The sequence below is a fragment of the Aquarana catesbeiana genome, linkage group LG05 (assembly GCF_042186555.1).
Source record: "Aquarana catesbeiana isolate 2022-GZ linkage group LG05, ASM4218655v1, whole genome shotgun sequence".
Classification (NCBI taxonomy): Eukaryota; Metazoa; Chordata; class Amphibia; order Anura; family Ranidae; genus Aquarana; species Aquarana catesbeiana.
Genome location: NC_133328.1, coordinates 57,507,099 through 57,526,534, shown reverse-complemented (window position 1 = coordinate 57,526,534; position 19,436 = coordinate 57,507,099). Strand labels below are relative to the sequence as shown.

Genomic DNA, 19,436 nt, shown 5'->3' with positions numbered 1-19,436 from the left:
TCCTGTGTAGGAGGTGAATGGCTGTTAGAGGCAGGGCTTCCCGTTTGTGATTTCCATTGTTTATATGAATAAAGGTGGCTCCCAGGGAGGGAGGAGGGCAGTTGATTTGAGCAATGGAGCTAACAACATCAGAGAGGTGATTATGTCCGTTTACTGGGAAAGAGGGGAGACATGGGTCATTTAAACTTGCATTATACTATTATGCTGAAAAGGGCGCTTATTAGCGCAAGAGTATAGTGGGTTTATCCACGACAGTCACATCCCAATGAGCATGACAACAGAGAAGGCTATGCAGCAGTACTTCTGCTAGGTGACCAGAAGGGGGCTCAGCTGTCTACACCCAATAGTGCCAGCCCTCCCCCACATGCATCCATCAGCCCCATAATGTAACCAGCACGGGGTCCTAATAGACTGCCGCCACTGCCATGGAGACAGAGACAACAGACCAGTGCTATCAATAGCAGGGGCATGACATCAAGAGGAGGCTGGTGACGCCCATGGTGCCAGAATGCCAGGGCACGGGCACTTATGTTTTCTGCCACTGTGCGGTGGGCCCAAGATTGTAGGAAGGGAGTCCACTGTAGAACACATGAAAGGGTCCCGCTGCAGGACCATAATAGAGTAAAGGGCCCCAGGATCAGTGGGGAGGGCCATGGGACCAGAGAAAAGGGCCTGGGACCAATGAAATGAAAGGGGGGGGGAGAGGGGGGGCCCTCCAAGGTTTCTTGCACCAGGGCCCTGAAGGTTCTAGTTACGCCTCTGGCTTGGGATATTGTTTTATAACCTAACCCTGCTTTAAACTTCTCCACAACTTTATATCTGACCTGTCTGGTGTGTTCCTTGGCCTTCATGATGCTGTTTGGAAGGTTCTCTAACAGACCTCTGAGGGTTTCACAGAACAGCTGTTTTTATACTAAGATTAAATTACACAAAGGTGGACTTTACTAATTAGGTGACTTCTGAAGGCAATTGGTTCCACTAGCTTTTAGTTAGGTGTATCAGAGTAAAGAGGGCTGAATATAAATACACGCCACACTTTTCACATATTTATTTGTAAAAAAATTTGAAAACCATTTATCATTTTCCTTCCACTTCACAATTATGTGCCACTTTGTGTTGGTCTATCACATAAAATCCCAATAAAATACATTTACATGTATGGTTGTAACATGACAAAATGTGGAAAAATTAATACTTTTTCAAGGCACTGTATACTTCAGTGCGACTCACAGGAGTGGCAAGCACATAGCAATTCCTGGCAAGGAAAAATATTTTCTTTATTTGCTGAGGAAAAAAAAAAAAACGCAGCCACCACATCTCAGGACTATAGGCTGGAATATATGACATTTTTGTTCTTTTTGTTTTTTGTTTTTTTTTCTTTTTTTTTAGTTATCCTTTAAGCTCATTATTGAAATAAATTTTGATTGTTGATAGGAATGTAGAGTTATAAGGGATTCCAGGTGTACATCCACTGAGATTTTTATATTGAAATGTAAAAGAGGTGGCAAAGGACCCTGTGATTCTACATTTACATGCCAATATCCTCAGTGATAATGTCAGCTCGTTGACACTCCAATGAAAGGTGTCAAGGCGGCTTTGTGCACACAATATGTCTGTACAGGAACACATCAAATTAGACTCCGCTGGCCGTGGGGCGTGCATAGACACTGGCAGAAAGAACCTCGTCCTCGCCTCTGTGTGTTTAATTAAATGTGACTTTCCCAGGAATACTGTGATAAGTGGAAGACGGAGTAGAGTGCCCCCTCTGACCTGCATTGTCATCGAAGGTAACTGTCATTATTACATCTAGATAGCTTTTCAATTGACCCATTGTCCTGCCAAAGCAAAGACAATACAGAAAGAGTTAACATTAGCTTTTATTGCCTTTAGAATGGGAACATAGTGCTTTTACCTATTATGATGGCAAGGTGCTGTACAGAAGAATGTTGTATTTGAATACAAATATTTGGCTGTCAAACTCGTTCTGAAATAATAACAAGAATACAATAGATTTATATGTAGGTCATGGACATTGAACCCTAATTCAGCACCCACAGTGGACGGAGCCTGGCACTGCTCTCTAATATCTCATATCTTCTTAAAGAGAACCTGTATCCAGATCATGCACACTAAAGTACATACAACATACATGCAACAAGGATGAAAAAAAGGAAAACAATAATTTTATTTTCAAATGACATTTGTATATGATACACAGTGATTTAGCAAACTAAATGCAATTTAATTAGGAATTAGATTCATATTCTCTTGCCAACTGACTACTGTGGGGATCAACCTGTAAAACTGAGGAGCTAAGCTCACCATACACATTCCAATCTGTCCATATAATCTTTGGACAATCAACTTTAAAGTGTTACTAATCCCACAACAGTAAAATCAGTCTGTATATGCAGTAAAGCATGCTTGTTATACTCACTGTGAAACCTAAGGGGTTAATCCTCTGCATTGTGTAAAAAGGCTGTTTGAGCCCGTCTTCTCTGATCCTACCCTTCTTCCACTCTCCCCTGATAATTCCCTGATAACACAGAGTCTACGGAGTTGGGCTGCACATGCTCAGTTTGGTGTGTATGTCAGGTCACCTGAGACCAGGTGACAGATGCACTCTGTAGGAGTCAGGAGTGCACCACTATGGTAGTGGACCCTAGGACTGACTGCTGCGGGTTGAACCCTGGGAGGATCAGGAAGAAGGTCTACTAGATCACTAACACAGATCCCAGTGGGAGCTAGAGTATAGATTCCCCAGGGTGCGGAGTCTAAGAGACAGCAGGTGTTCACCAGAGCCTCTAGTGGTGAGGATGGACTGCGCTGCAGTCTGGCTCCAGGTCGCGGCCCCCAGGGTCTCACAGCTCACACTCACGGTAGACTACATGAGATAGAGGAAGGAAGCAGCAGACTGGAACAACAAGGATAGTAAGGGGATAAGCCAAAGTCGGGGCGACTATCAGACAAGGACAACAGAGTACACGCCAAAGGTTCAGGGTCACAGGCAAACAGGGATAGTCTGGGACACGCCAAAAGGTCAGGGTCAGGAGTAGACAGGAATAGTTGAGAACACGCCAAGGTCGCTAACAGAGACAAACGTAGAGCACACGGTAAGCAGGAAACAGGAAGCCAAACACACAATGGATACACAATGGTTGATCAGCAAGGTTGGCTTGCAATGCCCAGGTTAATATAGTGTTCCTAGTTAGAAACCGGGGTGGAGCTATGAAGATTATTTAAACAGTCAGGTGAGGGTGGCTGGCCTCTAAAGGTGAACACAGAAGGAAAGGTGAGCTGACAGACACACATTACTGCATAACCATGACAGTACCCCCCCCCCCCCCTTACGAGACCTCCCCCTCCCCTGCCTGGGCCCAGGCTTAAAAGGGAGACTCCAGATAGAACCTCCTCAACAGACGAGGAGAAAAGACCTTAGATGCAGTGATCCAAGACCTCTCCTCAGGACCAAACCCTTTCCAATGTACGAGGTACTGAAGAATGCCTTTACTGAGCTGGGAATCCAAAACTTGACTAACCTTGTACTTTAGATTATCCTCAGAGACTGGAAGTGAGGTAGGAAGAGGACGAGAGGACTTATTGAGGACTAAAGGCTTTTTAGGAATGGGTAAGGGCATGAGAAGACCATCAGGAGTCTGAGCAGGGTCCCCCAGACCCTTAAAGATGAACTGGACATCCAGCACAGGACCATCAGACTGGGCAGAGGTCAGTGGATCCCTGAGGTCAGGTTGGTTAGAAGGTGACATGTCACAAGAGTCAAGCTGGATAGCTGAAACACAAACAGAATGCAGAGAGCCCTGAGAAAAAGATTGAAAACCCCACCTGGCCGAATGAGGCAGTCTATCCAGAGGATGGATTGAGCCTCTTAAACAGGTTTGAACGGACGTTGTAGCAGTAGGGTGAGGCCAGGTTACAGAAGGTCTTGAACAAGAAGCAGGCAGCTCACTGGGCATGGGCTGGACTGGCATAACTGGTGCAGAGGCCGACTGAATAGTATCGCCAGGTGCAGCGACTATCTCAATCACATCACAGGGCGTAGCGACTGTGGAACTTGCGGACAAGTTAGCCTGGCTGTGCGTCCAAGGGAGTTTAGGGACAGGCAAAAGGTAAATGGTTATGCAAACTGGAGTGAATGATCGGCTCAGGTTCATAGGTGGGCTCCTCATCCAGAGTGCCACATGATCTAGAGAGTGCATCAGTCCAACTATTGCAGGATACATCTCAGAAATCGCTATATACAGCGGGAAGAGCAGAAGATACTGGGATGGTGGCAACAGGAAGTTTCTCTTTTGGGGTAGCCTTGAGTAGGCAGGAAAAGGAGGAACCCCAAACCAGGATCTGTCCAGCAGTCCAGTCAACGTGTGGAGAATGGAGCCGTAACCAAGGAAGACCTAATATGATAGGAGATGACGCCTTAGGTAAGACAAGGAAGGATATCCATTCCTGGTGGAGTATCTCTACCGACATCTTAACAGGGAGGGTCTGGAAGTGGATAGCTGAAAAGCTGCATAGGTTCCTCAGCAGGCAAGGGGTGCTCCTCGGATCGAAGAGAAGGGACAGGGAGCTCAGGCTGCCTAAAGAACAATGAGTGCTGGCTTCTTTTTTCCAGGGCCCTCTGCTGAAAGCGAATATCGATCTGGTTACACAAGGTGATGACACCGTCCAAATCAGCAGGGAGGGATCTTCCTGCTAATTCATCCTTCACTCTATCAGAGAGGCCATGTAAAAAGGTTGCAACTAAGGCCTCATTATTCCAGCTCAATTCAGCTGTGAGGATACGGAACTGAAGAGTATACTGCCCCACAGAAGCGGACTCTTGACGGAGACGTAAAAGAGAGTTGGCCGCTGAGGAGACACAACCCGGTTCCTCGAAGATATTCTGAAAAAGTTTCAAGAAATCAGACAGGCTAGAAACCACTGGATCATTCAGTTCCCACAGAGGAGCAGCCCAGGATAACGCCTTGCCGGACAGGAGTGATATAATATAGACTACCTTCGCCCGATCAGACAGGAAGTTTTGGGGCTGGAGTTCAAAATGAATTGTGCACTGGCTAGGGAACCCCCTGCAGGCCTTGGAGTCCCCAGAGAAGCGGCCTGGAACTGGCAGTTGTAATGAATGTGTGGCTGCGACTGGTGCGATAGGTGCAGCAGCAGATAGCGGTTGAGGTTGTCGAACTAGGGATCCTAATGAGGCCTGAACCTGTTCAAAACGGGAGACCGAATCCTGAACGAATCGCATCACCTGGGTCTGATGTGATTCCTGGGTCTCAAGTCTGTGAACTAAGCCCTGCAACGGATCATCTGCAGGAAGTGGCACGTCAGCCGGGTCCATGGCTGATCAAACTGTCAGGTCACCTGAGACCAGGTGACAGATGCACTCCGTAGGAGTCAGGAGTGCACCGCTATAGTAGTGGACCCTAGGAATGACTGCTGCGGGTTGAACCCTGGGAGGTTCAAGAAGCAGGTCTACTAGATCACTAACACAGATCCCAGTGGGAGCTAGAGCATAGATTCCCCAGAGCGCGGAGTCTAAGAGCCAGCAGGTGTTCACTAGAGCCTCTAGTGGTGAGGATGTACTGCGCTGCAGTCTGGCTCCAGGTCGAGGCCCCCAGGGTCTTACAGCTCACACTCACGGTAGACTACAGGAGATAGAGAAAGCAGGCTGGAACAACAAGGATAGTAAGGGGATAAGCCAAAGTCGGGGCGACTAGCAGACAAGGACAACAGAGTGCATGCCAAAGGTTCAGGGTCACAGGCAAACAGGGATAGTCGGGGACACGCCAAAAGGTCAGGGTCACGAGCAGACAGGAATAGTCGAGAACACGCCAAGGTCGGCAACAGAGACAAACGTAGAGCACATGGTAAACAGTCAGGTGAGGGTGGCTGGCCTCTAAAGGTGAACACAGAAGGAAAGGTGAGCTGACAGACACACATTACTGCATAACCATGACAGTGTATTGCTAGAAGTTTTTTTTTTTTCTTGGGAGAGTGCATGTGATCAGCACAGGACCAGATCAGCACTGTCCAGACAGAGGGTCAAGGGTATTGCAGTCTCATAGGACAGTCAGAAAACTCCTCCTACAAGCTTTAACCAGACACTGATAAAAGTCACAGGACAGCTCTAACTGCTGATAAGAAAAGGTATTTAGCAGTTTATATTTACTAAAATAATTGCATTTCCATGTTCTGTGTACTGTGGGAGACCAGTTATAGTGAATACAGGGTCCTGGGTTTAGCAACACTTTAAGAACTACCAAAACTATGTAATATGAGGTCCTGCCTTAACTACCCAATCCAGATCTAAAGAAGATTGTACAGTCACATTGTAATGTGTGCAGTGAACCATGCACACAGTTTGTTTTGTGATGTTCGTATAACAGCTTCAGAAGTACAGGAAGACATTCAGGCTATGCCATCATACAGCCTTTATATAGAAAACACGGAAAACATTTAACAGATAATAAAATAAAAAGTAATTCTATAGCAGCATCCAGTGGAAGATAATTTTGATATTTGTCAGCACCGTTCAGTGATAATATTATTTGACAGACATCTCCCCAAAAAATGTTTCATGTCTCATTACTTGGCCACCTATACTACATTAAAGAAGAACATACACTGGTATCATCATGGCTCTAACAGTCAAACAATGTGTGGAAGAATTAAATAAATTAGGAGCTGTGCATGCCCGCGCCTCCTCCCCAGCATATCATAGCTGACAACGATGGTGGTGGTGGAGGGGACACAGCATGACCCCCATGGAGTGCAACTTAATCTGGCTGTCTGGTTTAAGCCCTGGTTCACACCAGTGCAGTGCGTTACTTCAGCACAATTTCAAAGCCACAGATCAGTGCGATTTTGATGTGCCATTTCATTGCTGCTTGCAAACTTCATTTAACAGAAGTCAATGCAAGTTGCAATGAAATCGCAAAAAAGTAGTGCAGGAACCTTTTTCAAAGTCGCTGCGACTTGAGGTGCAACGATTTGAACGGTTCCATTGCCGGCAATGGGGCACAACTTGACGTGATTTTAAACTGTCAAATCGCATGGTAAATCACACTGGTGTGAACCAGGGCTAAGAGATCACATAGCTTGCAAACTCTCAAAAGAAAGAACGAACTGTTATAAACTATAAAAAAAGTTTTATGATTAGACCAAAGTTCTTTTTTAGAAACAAACCACCTCCCTCATACTGCCCCTCTTACAAAATTTGAGGGTTATCTACTAGCTCCTGACAAATTTGAATTCACTTACAGAGAGTTGTGAATGAAAAAAACTACAAGTCTCATCTTCCATTGCACAAGAGGGACTGGCGTTCTCAATGGAACACAAGCGTGGTGACGTCACCGCACATGTAGTCCATTGATATGTCCTTGAGCTCCTTAGCTGAAGGTCTATATCTCAGTACGGACCTGAGCCTATGGAAAAGTCTGCAGGAGCCAGCATTTTGCACCTGTGATCCATGCATGCAAAGCTTAGCAGGATCCAAAGCAAAAAAAAAAAAAAAAATAGAATAAATAATTGCACATTTTTCCAATATGGGTGAATTTATTAATATTTTAATTTATCTATAATTTTTTTTTGCAAAATTTAAATTAGTCCACAGCGGTCTGTGGCTTCCAGGGCCCTCAGTGTTGGTTGGCCATATACAGAAGGTTTCTCATACATTTTGGTATTCCCTGCAAAAAAATTAAATCTGCTTTACCATCAGCAATCAGGCTCCATTGCTGACACATCTGCTGATATCCCCCTTTTCTGGTTGGCACAGAAGAAATACCATCCTTGCCTCTTCATTAAAAAAAAATGGGGCCAGGCTAAGGCTGCAACAGGCAGAAAAAAGCTAAAGGTGCTGAGAAACCGGCCAGAATTTGTTTTCAGTGCTTCCAATATGGACATTGAGAATGAATTTATCCACAGTGCCAGCAGCTAAATAGGACAGACAGGGCCTGTTTGAGGGTCCACATACACTAAAGCATTTTAACGCATGGGTTACAACATGCAAAGGTGCAGGTGTCCAACTTCCCCATAATAAAAATAGTGTCTATTCCTATCTCAGTGCTGCAGTGGGTCTTGAAAAATATGATGTCTCCGCTTTTTCCTGAATTTTAATGAATTGGGAGGTCCACAGAAGTCAATGGCAACACATCAAAACTCATGTAACATACATTTTGATGCATTGGCAATAGGTTTATCAAGCCTTGCCAGATTGTAACTTGTATGGTGACCCTTAACAAAGACATGTACTGTATATTATCATTCACATAAAGCACAAATTTACCCCCAGAATTATAGCCAATTTTGTGTTTTTCTATGATAAAAATGATAATTTTACACGTGAAATACAGCTAGGCCTACTCAACAAAAATGTAAGTAGCTGAGTGATAAGTGCAAACCTGAGAGCAACCAATCAGAATACATTTTATACTTATCTGACTGCTGTAACATGAATTTTGATTTGTTTGGTTTACTACAATTTTCACTGTTTGTTGAATAAACCCCAAAACATTGGACAAAACATTGAAATTGAAACGGATATGTACAAAATTCAAGATCAGGTAGTCCAGTAAACCAGCAACGAAGACTCTAAAATGTTACAGACACACAAAATACATTTCTAAAAAAAAATTCTCTCAGCTGAGCTGCCGTTCATCTAGCTTGGCTTAAAAGACAGTGCAACACTGTTAATACAGAATCTCTGACCCGTGGGGGCGGGGCCATCATCAAACACGTGACCAAGGTGGGCATCACACTGCGGAAAGAAAAGGAGAAATAAATAATGTAATACAGACACATGTTCTTTTCATACACAGCTAACAAGAATAATTCTAGTAGCTGCAGTAGGCAGGTGACAGCCTTATTTACTGGTTCAGCTTTGGCACTTCCCATGCCACACCCTGCCTCCTTATTGGTTGATAAATAGTAACAGAGGAAGCTGCGAAGGTGAAGTAGCAAATAGTGGGATCCCCTGCCTGGCTATGGGTGCAGATGTATGCAAATCACTGGCTGAACAGAGTTACAATATCTTTGGCAGATAAAGCAGTATGGGGGTCAATTACTATAGTGCTGCAGCACTATTTAGCGTTAAAACGGTATTCACTATAGCACTGGTAAAATACTCCCAAAATCAAATTTACTATAGTTCCCTGAAACCAAATAGCACCCAAACCCTTCCTCTGCTAAAACCTGGACTAGTGCACATGGAAATAATGTTTAGAGCATGATATAATTGCCTAAATAGTACCAAAATATGCAATATATTATTTAAAGATAATCTGTTTTACAACTCTGTGAAAAAGTGATTTCTACACTGAAATATCTTTAAAAGAATGAGAAGAGATAAATTCCCCATTTTTGTACAACTAGGTGCCAACACAACTGAGCATGCTCTGACCGGCAAATAGCTCTCATTTTAGCTCCAGTGTCTTTTTTACAGGGTGCTATAGTAAATACCAGAATAAGTGCTGTATTAAAGAGCATTTTTTGGGAGTGAAAATCGGTGCTATTATAGTCCAATGCAAGTTTTAGCTATTGATTCTAGTGGTACAATTGTAACTTCCCCAAATAAATCCTTTTAATGTTGAGATGAAATGTATCTTTCTCTGAAAAAAAAATTTCCTTTGCAACATTGTTGCTTCTACCTAATTTATTTTGTTTTTAAGAATGCTAGAATGTGGAATGTTTTGATAAAATATTTTTTTCTCTGTCACTTTCACTTGTTACTCTCCATCTCACAACAATCTTTACCCAAACTCGCACAGGTGTCTTTACAATCCACAAACAATACCATTGCTGATGCTAATTTAAAATGAGTCACAATTTTTTGTGCTTTTTATTATTTCCAAATAATCATAATTTGAGCCCAAAAAATGTGATGTGTACCAACATCAGAAATCAAAATGTAATTCCCAAAAATTTGAAGGTAATATCACTATTCTACACTGACCCACAAAGAACCAGCAAATATCACAGAAGAAATCAAGAAGAATAACTCTTGAGTAATGTAATTCCATCACCTGTATGTCCAAAGAAATGCAGTATTTATGTGTATTTATGTGCAGGAGGTTTTCACATGTGGCAGCTCCGTGGCTTACAGGTTAGAACTTGTGCTTAGCATCACTGAGCGTCTGGGTTCAAATCCCAAACATGCCGCTTCTTGCACCGCTCTAATTGGTGCTGCGCCGCAATTTCCAAAAGTCATTTCTGTACTACTTTTTGGTGACTTCGGGGTGCTCACATCAGTGCAGAAATCTGCACAGATGTCTCTGAAATTCCCCCCACAGTCGAGACTGATATGCGGGAATGAAATTGCGTGAGTTCAGCTGAACTTGCACGATTTCCTCCTGCTGTAGGTGTGAACCAGGGTTCAAACTGGGTCTTTGTAATTCAGCTTCTGCTATCCCAGGGACACCATTTCTTATCGAACTCCCTTAAGTTTACCTTCAAATATCATAGAAATACAGATTCACATTTCTGCAAATAAACAAAAATAAAAAAATTCTAATCGTTGTTGTAATCAAACATTCACAGTTGCGATCAAAAGTGGTTTCACCTTCTGACCCAGAAATGAGTCATTGTAATCACCCGGAAGTTCCTGTGCTGGTCAGGATTGCCATCTAGGTGGACATGGAGAGGTCCCTCTTTAGCAAAGAGGCGCTGCTGTTCATTTTCCGAGTAAGTGTAGGATATGTACTTGTGCTTACTCAATGTGGGGGTGGATGTGGTAGTTAGATTTTGTGTGGGTGGGATTCATTGATTTTTTTGGCATCAGCACACATTTGCTTCTGGCCCATGTGGACACATCACTTCCTGCACTTGGTCTGCTGATGTAAATCAGTAAGGACTATGCAAATATAAATGAGAGCCTCTTTTCTATTAAAATATATATGACTTGTTTCACAATTGGCCGACTTTTCCAGAAAATTTGGACCTCCGAGTTGCATGACTAGTTGTACCACATGATTCTCAATGATAACTATTCATATCTGTGCTACTTCAAGTTGCAACAATTTCAAAGTAGTCCCTGTACTACTTTGGTGTGACTTTCATGTGACTTGAGGTACATAGAGCGCAATATTACACAGGCATTCCCAGAAGTTGAGACCAAGTTGCAGAAGCAAAGTGGCAGCAAAATAGTGTGACTTTCAGGTCACAGCAGTATGAATGAGATTTATGAATAATACCTTTGAATTAGGCCCTATTCTCACTTGTGCATCCTACAAGTGGGTCAGATTTGTCCCTGCACTACTTTGGTTTGACTTTGATGCGACTTAAGGTCCATATACAGCAAGATTACACAGGCATTGGTTGCACAAGTGCAAATGGGGCCTAATTCAAAGGTTCCTTTCACACTTGGCCGACTTTTCATACAACTTGAGGTCCATAAGGCCCCTTTCATACTTGTGTGACCTGAAAGTCTCATGATTTTGCAGCGCTTTTTGCCATAAATTTGATGTGATTTTAAGCAATGCCAGTGTAATCTTGAGGTCTATGGACGCATGAGTCGCAGGACAAGTCGCACAAGTGTAAAAGGGGCCTTAGGGCCGGTTCACACTGCTGTGCTGTCCGACATCAGATGTGTTTTGCCCCGCACTGCAAATCACATGCGATGACTGTGTGATGCAAACTCAGCCATACAGATTGTATGATTACATTTGCATCGCATTTGGACCAAACTCGCACAGGATCCTTTTTTTAGTTTGCAGCAGAATCGGATCGCATGGGTGTTGTCTGAATTTGCAGTTCGCTCTGCGATATGTGAACTGATTTGGGGGTGTCATTAGCTTTCTACTGACACTCCCAGCAGTTCGCATATGGCAGTGTGAACTGCCTGCGAGTTGTATGCGATGCGGGAACCCGCACTGGATTTGCAGGGTTCCTGCATCGCTCCAGTGTAGACTGGCCCTGACCCTAGGTTTATATCTATGCATTTTTTAGTGCGTTTTGCAGTTTGCAGAAACATTCTACAGTCCATTTAACATGGTTTCCTACGGTACTAATTCACATCTATGCCTTTTGAGGCCAGTGCATTTTTCGAAATGGCTGGGGGCTTTTTTCACACGATTTGTGGGTAATAGATTTCAATGGAACTGCACCAGAAATAAAACTGTTGCGTTTGTGATGCGATTTTTTAATGTGTCTTGCGGTTATTATTTTCACACTGTATATAGCTGGTTGCTAACCGAGGGGCCAGGAAGCCAGCCGCCACGTCCTTAACAACCAATGAGTCATCAGCTGTCAGCGGCTTCCCCACAGAAAGTAAAAAAAAAAATGCCAGCCCAAAAAAAAATGCAAAAAAAAACTGCATGGGGTCCCCCCCTCCGTCTATACCAGGCCCTTCGGGTTAGTATGGACCCAGAGGGGACCCCCCACGCCAAAAGTTAATACAAATGGCGTGGGGGCCCCCCTAAAATCCATACCAACCTGGCAGGCCGCAGGAAAAGAGAGGGGGACGAGAGAGTGCCCCCCCCCATGTGAATGGGTATCGGTTACATTGTACCCCTACACAGTCACCAAAAAAAGCAGTGAAATGCGACAAAAGACAATAGCCAGTTTTTTGACAACTCCTTTATTCAAAATATCTTCTTCTTTCCCCTGCTTCTTCCTCCGGTCTTCCTTCAATATTCTCCTGCTTCCTCCCACTTCTTCTTCCCCTGCTTCTTCCTCCATCTTCCTCCGCTTCATCCTCCGGTCTTCTCCATTTTCCTCCGGCTTCTTCTTCCCCGCTTCGTCCTCCGCTATTTCTCCTCTGCCGCTCCCGTCACCGACCTGCTGAACATGAAAACAACGAACCTCCTCCGATGCTGCGGCCAGCCGATCTGTCCGCTTCCATAGCGCATATATCATATATAATTATAGGGCATGGCCACCAGACGACGTCAGCAGGAGACCCCCCCCCCCCCGTTGTGACATCACTGACCCATCATGCCACGGGCGGTGAAGTCACAAGTGGGGGGGGTCTCGGAGTGACGTCATCCGCCCCATCGGAGCAGGTTCGTTTTTTGAATGCTCGGCCAGAGTGGCAGAGGAGAAAGATTGGAGGATGGACCGTGGGAAGAAGAAGCCAGAGGAAGATGGAGAAGACCGGAGGAAGAAGCGGAGAAAGATTGAGGAAGAAGCGGGTAAAGAAGAAGCTGAAGGAAGAAGGAGAAAAATGAAGGAAGACCAGAGGAAGATGGGAGGAAGAAGCGGGGGAAAGAAGAAGACATTTTTAATAAAGGAAATGTCAAAAACCGGCAATTGTCTTTCACTGCTTTTTTTTGGTGAATGTGTAGGGGTACAATGTACCCGATACCCATTTACATGGGGTCAGGATCTGGGGGCCCCCTTGTTAAAGGGGGCTTCCAGATTCCGATAAGCCCCCGCCCGCAGACCCCCACAACCACCGGGCAAGGGTTGTGGGGATGGGACCCCAAAGCACCCTCCCCATGTTGAGGGCATGTGGCCTGGTATGGTTCAGGAGGGGGGGGTGCTTGCTCATCCCCTCCCTTTCCTGACCTGCCAGGCTGCTCGCTCGGATAAGGGTCTGGTATGGTTTTTGGGGGGTCCCCTACGCCATTTTTGAAAAAAAAATTGGGGTGGAGTTCCCCTTAATATCCACCCCAGACTCGAAGGACCTGGTATGGACTGGTGGTGAGAACCTACGCCGTTTTTAAAAAATTTTGACTCAATATTGCCGGGAATCGGCAATTCATTAAAGCCGGGAGCAATTTTAAATTACATTTTTTTCTTTAAAAATGTCATTTTGCTGCGGTACTGTAATAAACATGGGAAAGGTGTGCTACTTTACAGGCATACTATAGACAACCCCCCAGGCACGATATTTAAAAGAATTTTTATTTTTTATTGTTTCACTTTAAGCTTTTCTAAAAACACTGCTCCTGAAAAAAAAGGCCATTTTAAAAACATTTTTTCCAATTGAAACATGTACCCTGGGGCAGGACCCAGGTCCCCATACACTTTTTATGGCAAAAAACTTGCATATAAGCCTTCAGTGAGAACTTTGGATTTTGCAGGTTCGAGCCCCATTGACTTCCACTATTCCCACATATGTGATCTGACAGGCATGTTTGCCGGCAATAGCGCTGCTTTCCATTTGCATTAGCGCCCAGTTTCTGAGAGTTGAAATCTTAATTGGCATTAATTGGGCGCTATTTTCTGGGACTGCAGGATAATTTTTCGGCACTATAGTAAATGACCCCCTATGTTTATATAGCTGTACAACCAGGACATGTGCCTTCGTGGCTGAATACAATAAAGAAAAAAAAAGGAAAGGGAATAGAAAAAAGGAAAAAAGGAAAGGGAAAAGAAAAAAAGAAAAAAGGAAAAGAAAAAGGGAAAAGAAAAGGGAAAAGGAAAATGGAGAAGTAAAAGTAAAGGGAGAAGAAAAGGGAAAGAGAAAGGGACAAGGAAAAGGAAAGGTAAAAAGAAAGGGAGAAGAAAATGGAAAGGGAAAGGGGGAAGGAAAAGGAAAGGGAAAGGGAAAAGGAAAAAGGATAGGGAAAAGGAAAAAGAAAAAAGAAAGGGAAATGTCCCGTATACACGATCTGACTTTCCGACAACAAAACCGTGAAATTTTGTTCGAAGGTTGTTGGCTCCAACTTGTCTTGCATACACACGGTCACATAAATGTTGGCCAACAAATATGAACGTAGTGATGTACTACGTGGTTTTTCAGCTCTTTAGCGCCACCCTTTGGGCTCCTTCTGCTAATTTCATGTTAGTAGAAGTTTTTTAGTGAGTGTTGATTTGCGCTTTTCTTTTTGTGTTTTTTATTTTGCGCTATTATTATTATTATTCTTGATATCACTTGAAAGAAAAAGCCTTTGAAAATTTGTTTGCAATAACTCCATCAGTATCACCAGCAAAGCAGCTTCATTATTATCCCATTAAATCAGAAGAGAATTGTGCGCTGCATTTCGAGATTTCATAATTTGCCACGTCACAAATGTTAATTCTATATTACGAATGCTAGTTTAGAAGACCGACTGCTTCTGCTTCTGAGCATGTGTGGAATTTTGTGTGACGGACTTGTGTACACATGATCGGAAAGTCCGACAACAAAAATGTGATCGCGGAAAATTTGAGAACCTGCTAGCCAACATTTGTTGGCGGAAAGTCCGCCAACAAATGTTCAACGGAGCATACACACGGTCGGACTTTCTGCCAACAAGCTCACATTTGTTGTCGTAAAATCCGATCGTGTGTACGGGGCAAAAGGAAATGGAGAAGGAAAAAGAAAGGGCCAATGAAAAGGAAAGGGAAAGGAAAAAGGATAGGGGAAAAAGGGAGAAGAAAAAGAAAGGGAGAAGGAAAGGGAAAGAAAATGTAAAAAGGGACAGGAAAATGGGAAAAGAAAGGGAAAAGGGAAGGCAGAAGGAAAAAGAAAGGGAAAAAGAAAAAGGGGGAGAGAAAAGTAGAAGGAAAGGATAGGTAGAAGAAAATATAAAAGGAAAGGGAAAGGGGGAAAGAAAAGTAAAGGGAAGGGAAAAGGATAGGGAAAAAGATAGGGAAAGGAAAAGGGAGTAGGAAAAAAAGGGAGAATGAAATAGAAAGGAAATGAAGAAGGAAAAGGAAAAGGAGAGGGAGAAGGGAAAAGAAAGGAAAATAGGAAAGCAAAGGAAAAGGGGAAAAGAAAGGGGAAAAGGGAAGGAAAAATATATCCTTTTATTTACCATACTTTAGAAAAATGAATTCTTGAAACAGCCATCTCTTGAAACCATCGTATAATATGTTATATATACAGTATACATACACAGATTGAGGGGGCCCATGATGTTAGTTCTGAGTGGAGAAAACTGGCTTTGCAGTTTTTCTCCAGGATTGGTAAATCCTGTTATGAGTTCTGGAACCCAGAGGTTTTGTAGAGTATTGGGCGGAGTGAAGCCTCCAACACTTGGTCCATGGTTTGCCAGCAACCAGCATTCTACTTTTAATATGGGTACTGACTATAGATTGCTTTCTACCCTCCTGAGGGGACTATTGTGCAGGCAGGGAGCAGCAGGTGCATGGGCACACTAGATGTGAGCATGCTAATGCTGTTGTGTTCTGGATGTCCAGGAGGTTGTATTAGTACTTTGAATGCTGGATGATGCTGAGACACCTGTGTGGGCATCCTGCTGAAAGGAACCTTTACTACACTTGGGCTAAACCCTCTCTCTCTCTATGCATATGTGTATATATCAGCGGCGGCCCATTCATAGAGGGCGCACGGGCGCCGCCTCCCCTATCCATGCGTCCGACCCCCTGATCCACATATCAGACAACAGACTATGAATTCCAATGTGGGTTGGTGGTTATTGAATCACCTGATTAGAGCCAGAGGCTTTAATAGGCTTCAAAAAAGGGTGGGCTAGGAGCACAGAGCATTGCGCCTCGAGCCCACCCAGTTTTGTGACGATAGCAAATTAATTTTCACTATTTTCACACTAAAATTCCTCCCCGCCAATCAGGAGGCAGGTCGTGAGACCTATTTCCCTGATTGCCCAAAGTGTCAGGTGATCCTATTGCCTAGTGCTTTTGGAAGAAGAGGAGACACACGGCGGAGGAAGCTTTGCTGCCTGCACTCCAGGAGAGGAGGGTGGGGTTGTTGTTTGTTTACCGTTCCCCCAAGAGAAGAACCCACCAGCCCCCACTGGTATATATAAATAAAAACACTTTAAAAATTGCCCACCGATGCACTTTACCTCTTTACAAATAACTTCGGTTCCCATGCTCCCCAAAGAGTTATCAGGACGTCTTAATACATTGGAATTGCTTTCATCATCCCCAACGGTTCCGTGTGCTTCATAAAAGGATGGCCAGCCAGTTCCAGAATTATACTTCTTATCCGAACTGAAATTTAGAGAGCAAAACAGAAATATTACTATTACTTTGACATCTGAAGTAATAAAAACCTTTGAAGAGTATCTATGGCCCTTTAATATAATTTGTTTATATTAAAAAGAAAACTTAAAGTGGTTGTAAAGGTTCGTTTTATTTTTTTTTAAATAACAAACATGTAATACTTACCTCCTCTGTGCAAGGGTTTTGCACAGAGTGGCCCTGATCCTCCTCTTTCGGTGGTCCCTCCGCATCGCTCCTGGCTCCTCCTCTTCTCGTAGAAGCACTTTCCCTGGGGGCACTCATGCGGGCACGCTCCCAAGTCCTGCTGCTGCGTCCACTGACACAGACAGCAGGACTCGATCCCGCCCCCGTCTCCCACGTCATGGGATTTGGTTGACAGCAGCGGGAGCCAAAGGGTATGCTCATTCCCGTCACTGGAAAGATCGGATTCAAGTAAGTAAAAGTGGGGCTCTGTGGGGGTGCTGCACTACAGAAGGTTTTTCACCTTAATGCATAGAATGCATTAAACCTTGAGGGTTTACAACCCCTTTAACCACTTCAGCCCCAGAAGATTTGGCTGCTCAATGACCAGAGCAGTCTACAATTTGGCACTGCGCTGCTTTAATTGGTAATTGCGCGGTCATGCAATGTTGTACCCAAAACCCAAACATAATTTGCGCCCTTTTTTCCCCACAAATAGAGCTTTCTTTTGATGGTATTTAATTGCCTCTGCGATTTTTTTTTTTTGCGATATAAACAGAAAAAGACAGAAAATTTTGAAAAAAAAATGACATTTTCTACTTTTTGTTATAAAAAAATCCAATAAACTCAATTTTAGTCATACATTTAGACCAAAATGTATTCAGCCACATGTCTTTGGTAAAAAAAAATTCAATAACATTTATTGGTTTGTGCAAAAGTTATAGTGTCTACAAACTAGGGTACATTTTCTGGAATTTATGCAGCTTTTAGTTTATGACTGTCCCTCATTTCTTGAGGTGCTAAAATGACAGGGCAGTACAAACCCCCCCCAAATGACCCCATTTTGGAAAGTAGACACCCCAAGGAAATTGCTGTTTGGTTTTCGGGGTCCTGTACACAGCTAGGCTCCCAAAAAGTCTCACACGTGTGGTATCCCCGTACTCAGGAGAAGCAGCGGAATGTAGTTTGGGGTGTAATTCCACATATACACATGGCATGTTTGAGCAATCTATCATTTAGTGACAATTTTGTGCAAAAAAATAAATAAAAATGTGTAATTTTCCTGAAACTTGTGGCAAAATATAAAATATTCCATGGACTCAACATGCCTATCAGCAAATAGCTTGGGGTGTTTACTTTCCAAAAAGGGGTCATTTGGGGGGGGGGGTTGAACTGTCCTGGCATTTTATGCACAAAATTAGAAGCTTGTCAAACATCACCCACTCTTCTAACCACTTGAAGACAAAGCCCTTTCTGACACTTTTGCTAGAAACTTAGTTTGAACCCCAAACATTATATATATTTTTTAAAGCAAAGGCCCTACAGATTAAAATGGTGGGTGTTGCAATTTTTTTTTCACACAGTATTTGCGCAGCAATTTTTCAAATGCAATTTGTTTGGAGAAAAAAACACTGTTTTTTTTTTCATTTTAATGCACTAAAACACACTATAATGTCCAAATGTTTGATGAAATAAAAAAGATGATCTTATGCCAAGTACATGGATACCAAACACGACATGCTTTAAAACTGCGCACAAATGTGCAGCCGCGACAAACTACACTTTTTTTTAACTGTGGTGGTGAAATCACCTCTTACATCGCTGGAGTCACGGCTTTGCGTATCGTGGGAGCAAAAGCTGTTGCTGTCAGAATAAATAAACCCATGCTGCAGCTGAATGGCGTACCTGCTAAGCAAATGATGGTTAACAATAAAATAAAGTAACATTATAGTATAACAGTTATGCCCCGTACACACGGTCAGACATTGATCGGACATTCCGACAACAAAATCCTAGGATTTTTTCCGACGGATGTTGGCTCAAACTTGTCTTGCATACACACGGTCACACAAAGTTGTCGGAAAATCCTTTCATTCTGAACGTGGTGACGTAAAACACGTACGTCGGGACTATAAACGGGGCAGTAGCCAATAGCTTTCATCTCTTTATTTATTCTGAGCATGCGTGGGACTTTGTGCGTCGGATTTGTGTACACACGATCGGAAATTCGACAGATTTTGTTGTCGGAAAATTTTATAGCCTGCTCTCAAACTTTGTGTGTCGGAAAATCCGATGGAAAATGTGTGATGGAGCCCACACACGGTCGGAATTTCCGACAACAAGGTCCTATCACACATTTTCCGTCGGAAAATCCGACCATGTGTATGGGGCATAAGACATACCATACCTGCAAATACAATAAAACATAGTAAAAATAAAACATTACAGTTCTAAAATATAGGAACAATAGAGATCGAACAATAGAGAGCAAACATAAGAGAGAGAACAATAGAGAGAAGAAAAATTAAACCACAACTATTTTTGGCTTTTTTATTTTTTTTGTATTTTTGTGTTTTTTTTTTTGCACTTTTATATAAAAACTGTAAACTGTA

General features: G+C 43.2%; 1 protein-coding gene across 1 annotated transcript in view; it reads right to left on the bottom strand.

Moving 5' to 3' along the window:
- Positions 1-2,161: 2,161 nt before the first annotated feature.
- MSRB2 (methionine sulfoxide reductase B2) overlaps positions 2,162-19,436 on the bottom strand; it is a 47,741-nt gene continuing 30,466 nt past the window's right edge. Inside the window, exons 4-5 of the mRNA XM_073629767.1 lie at positions 16,704-16,851; positions 2,162-8,770 (exon numbers count right to left, since the gene is read on the bottom strand). Of these exons, the coding sequence (XP_073485868.1) occupies positions 8,672-8,770; positions 16,704-16,851 (247 nt within the window). The 3' untranslated portion in view covers positions 2,162-8,671. The remainder of the gene's footprint in view (positions 8,771-16,703; positions 16,852-19,436) is intronic.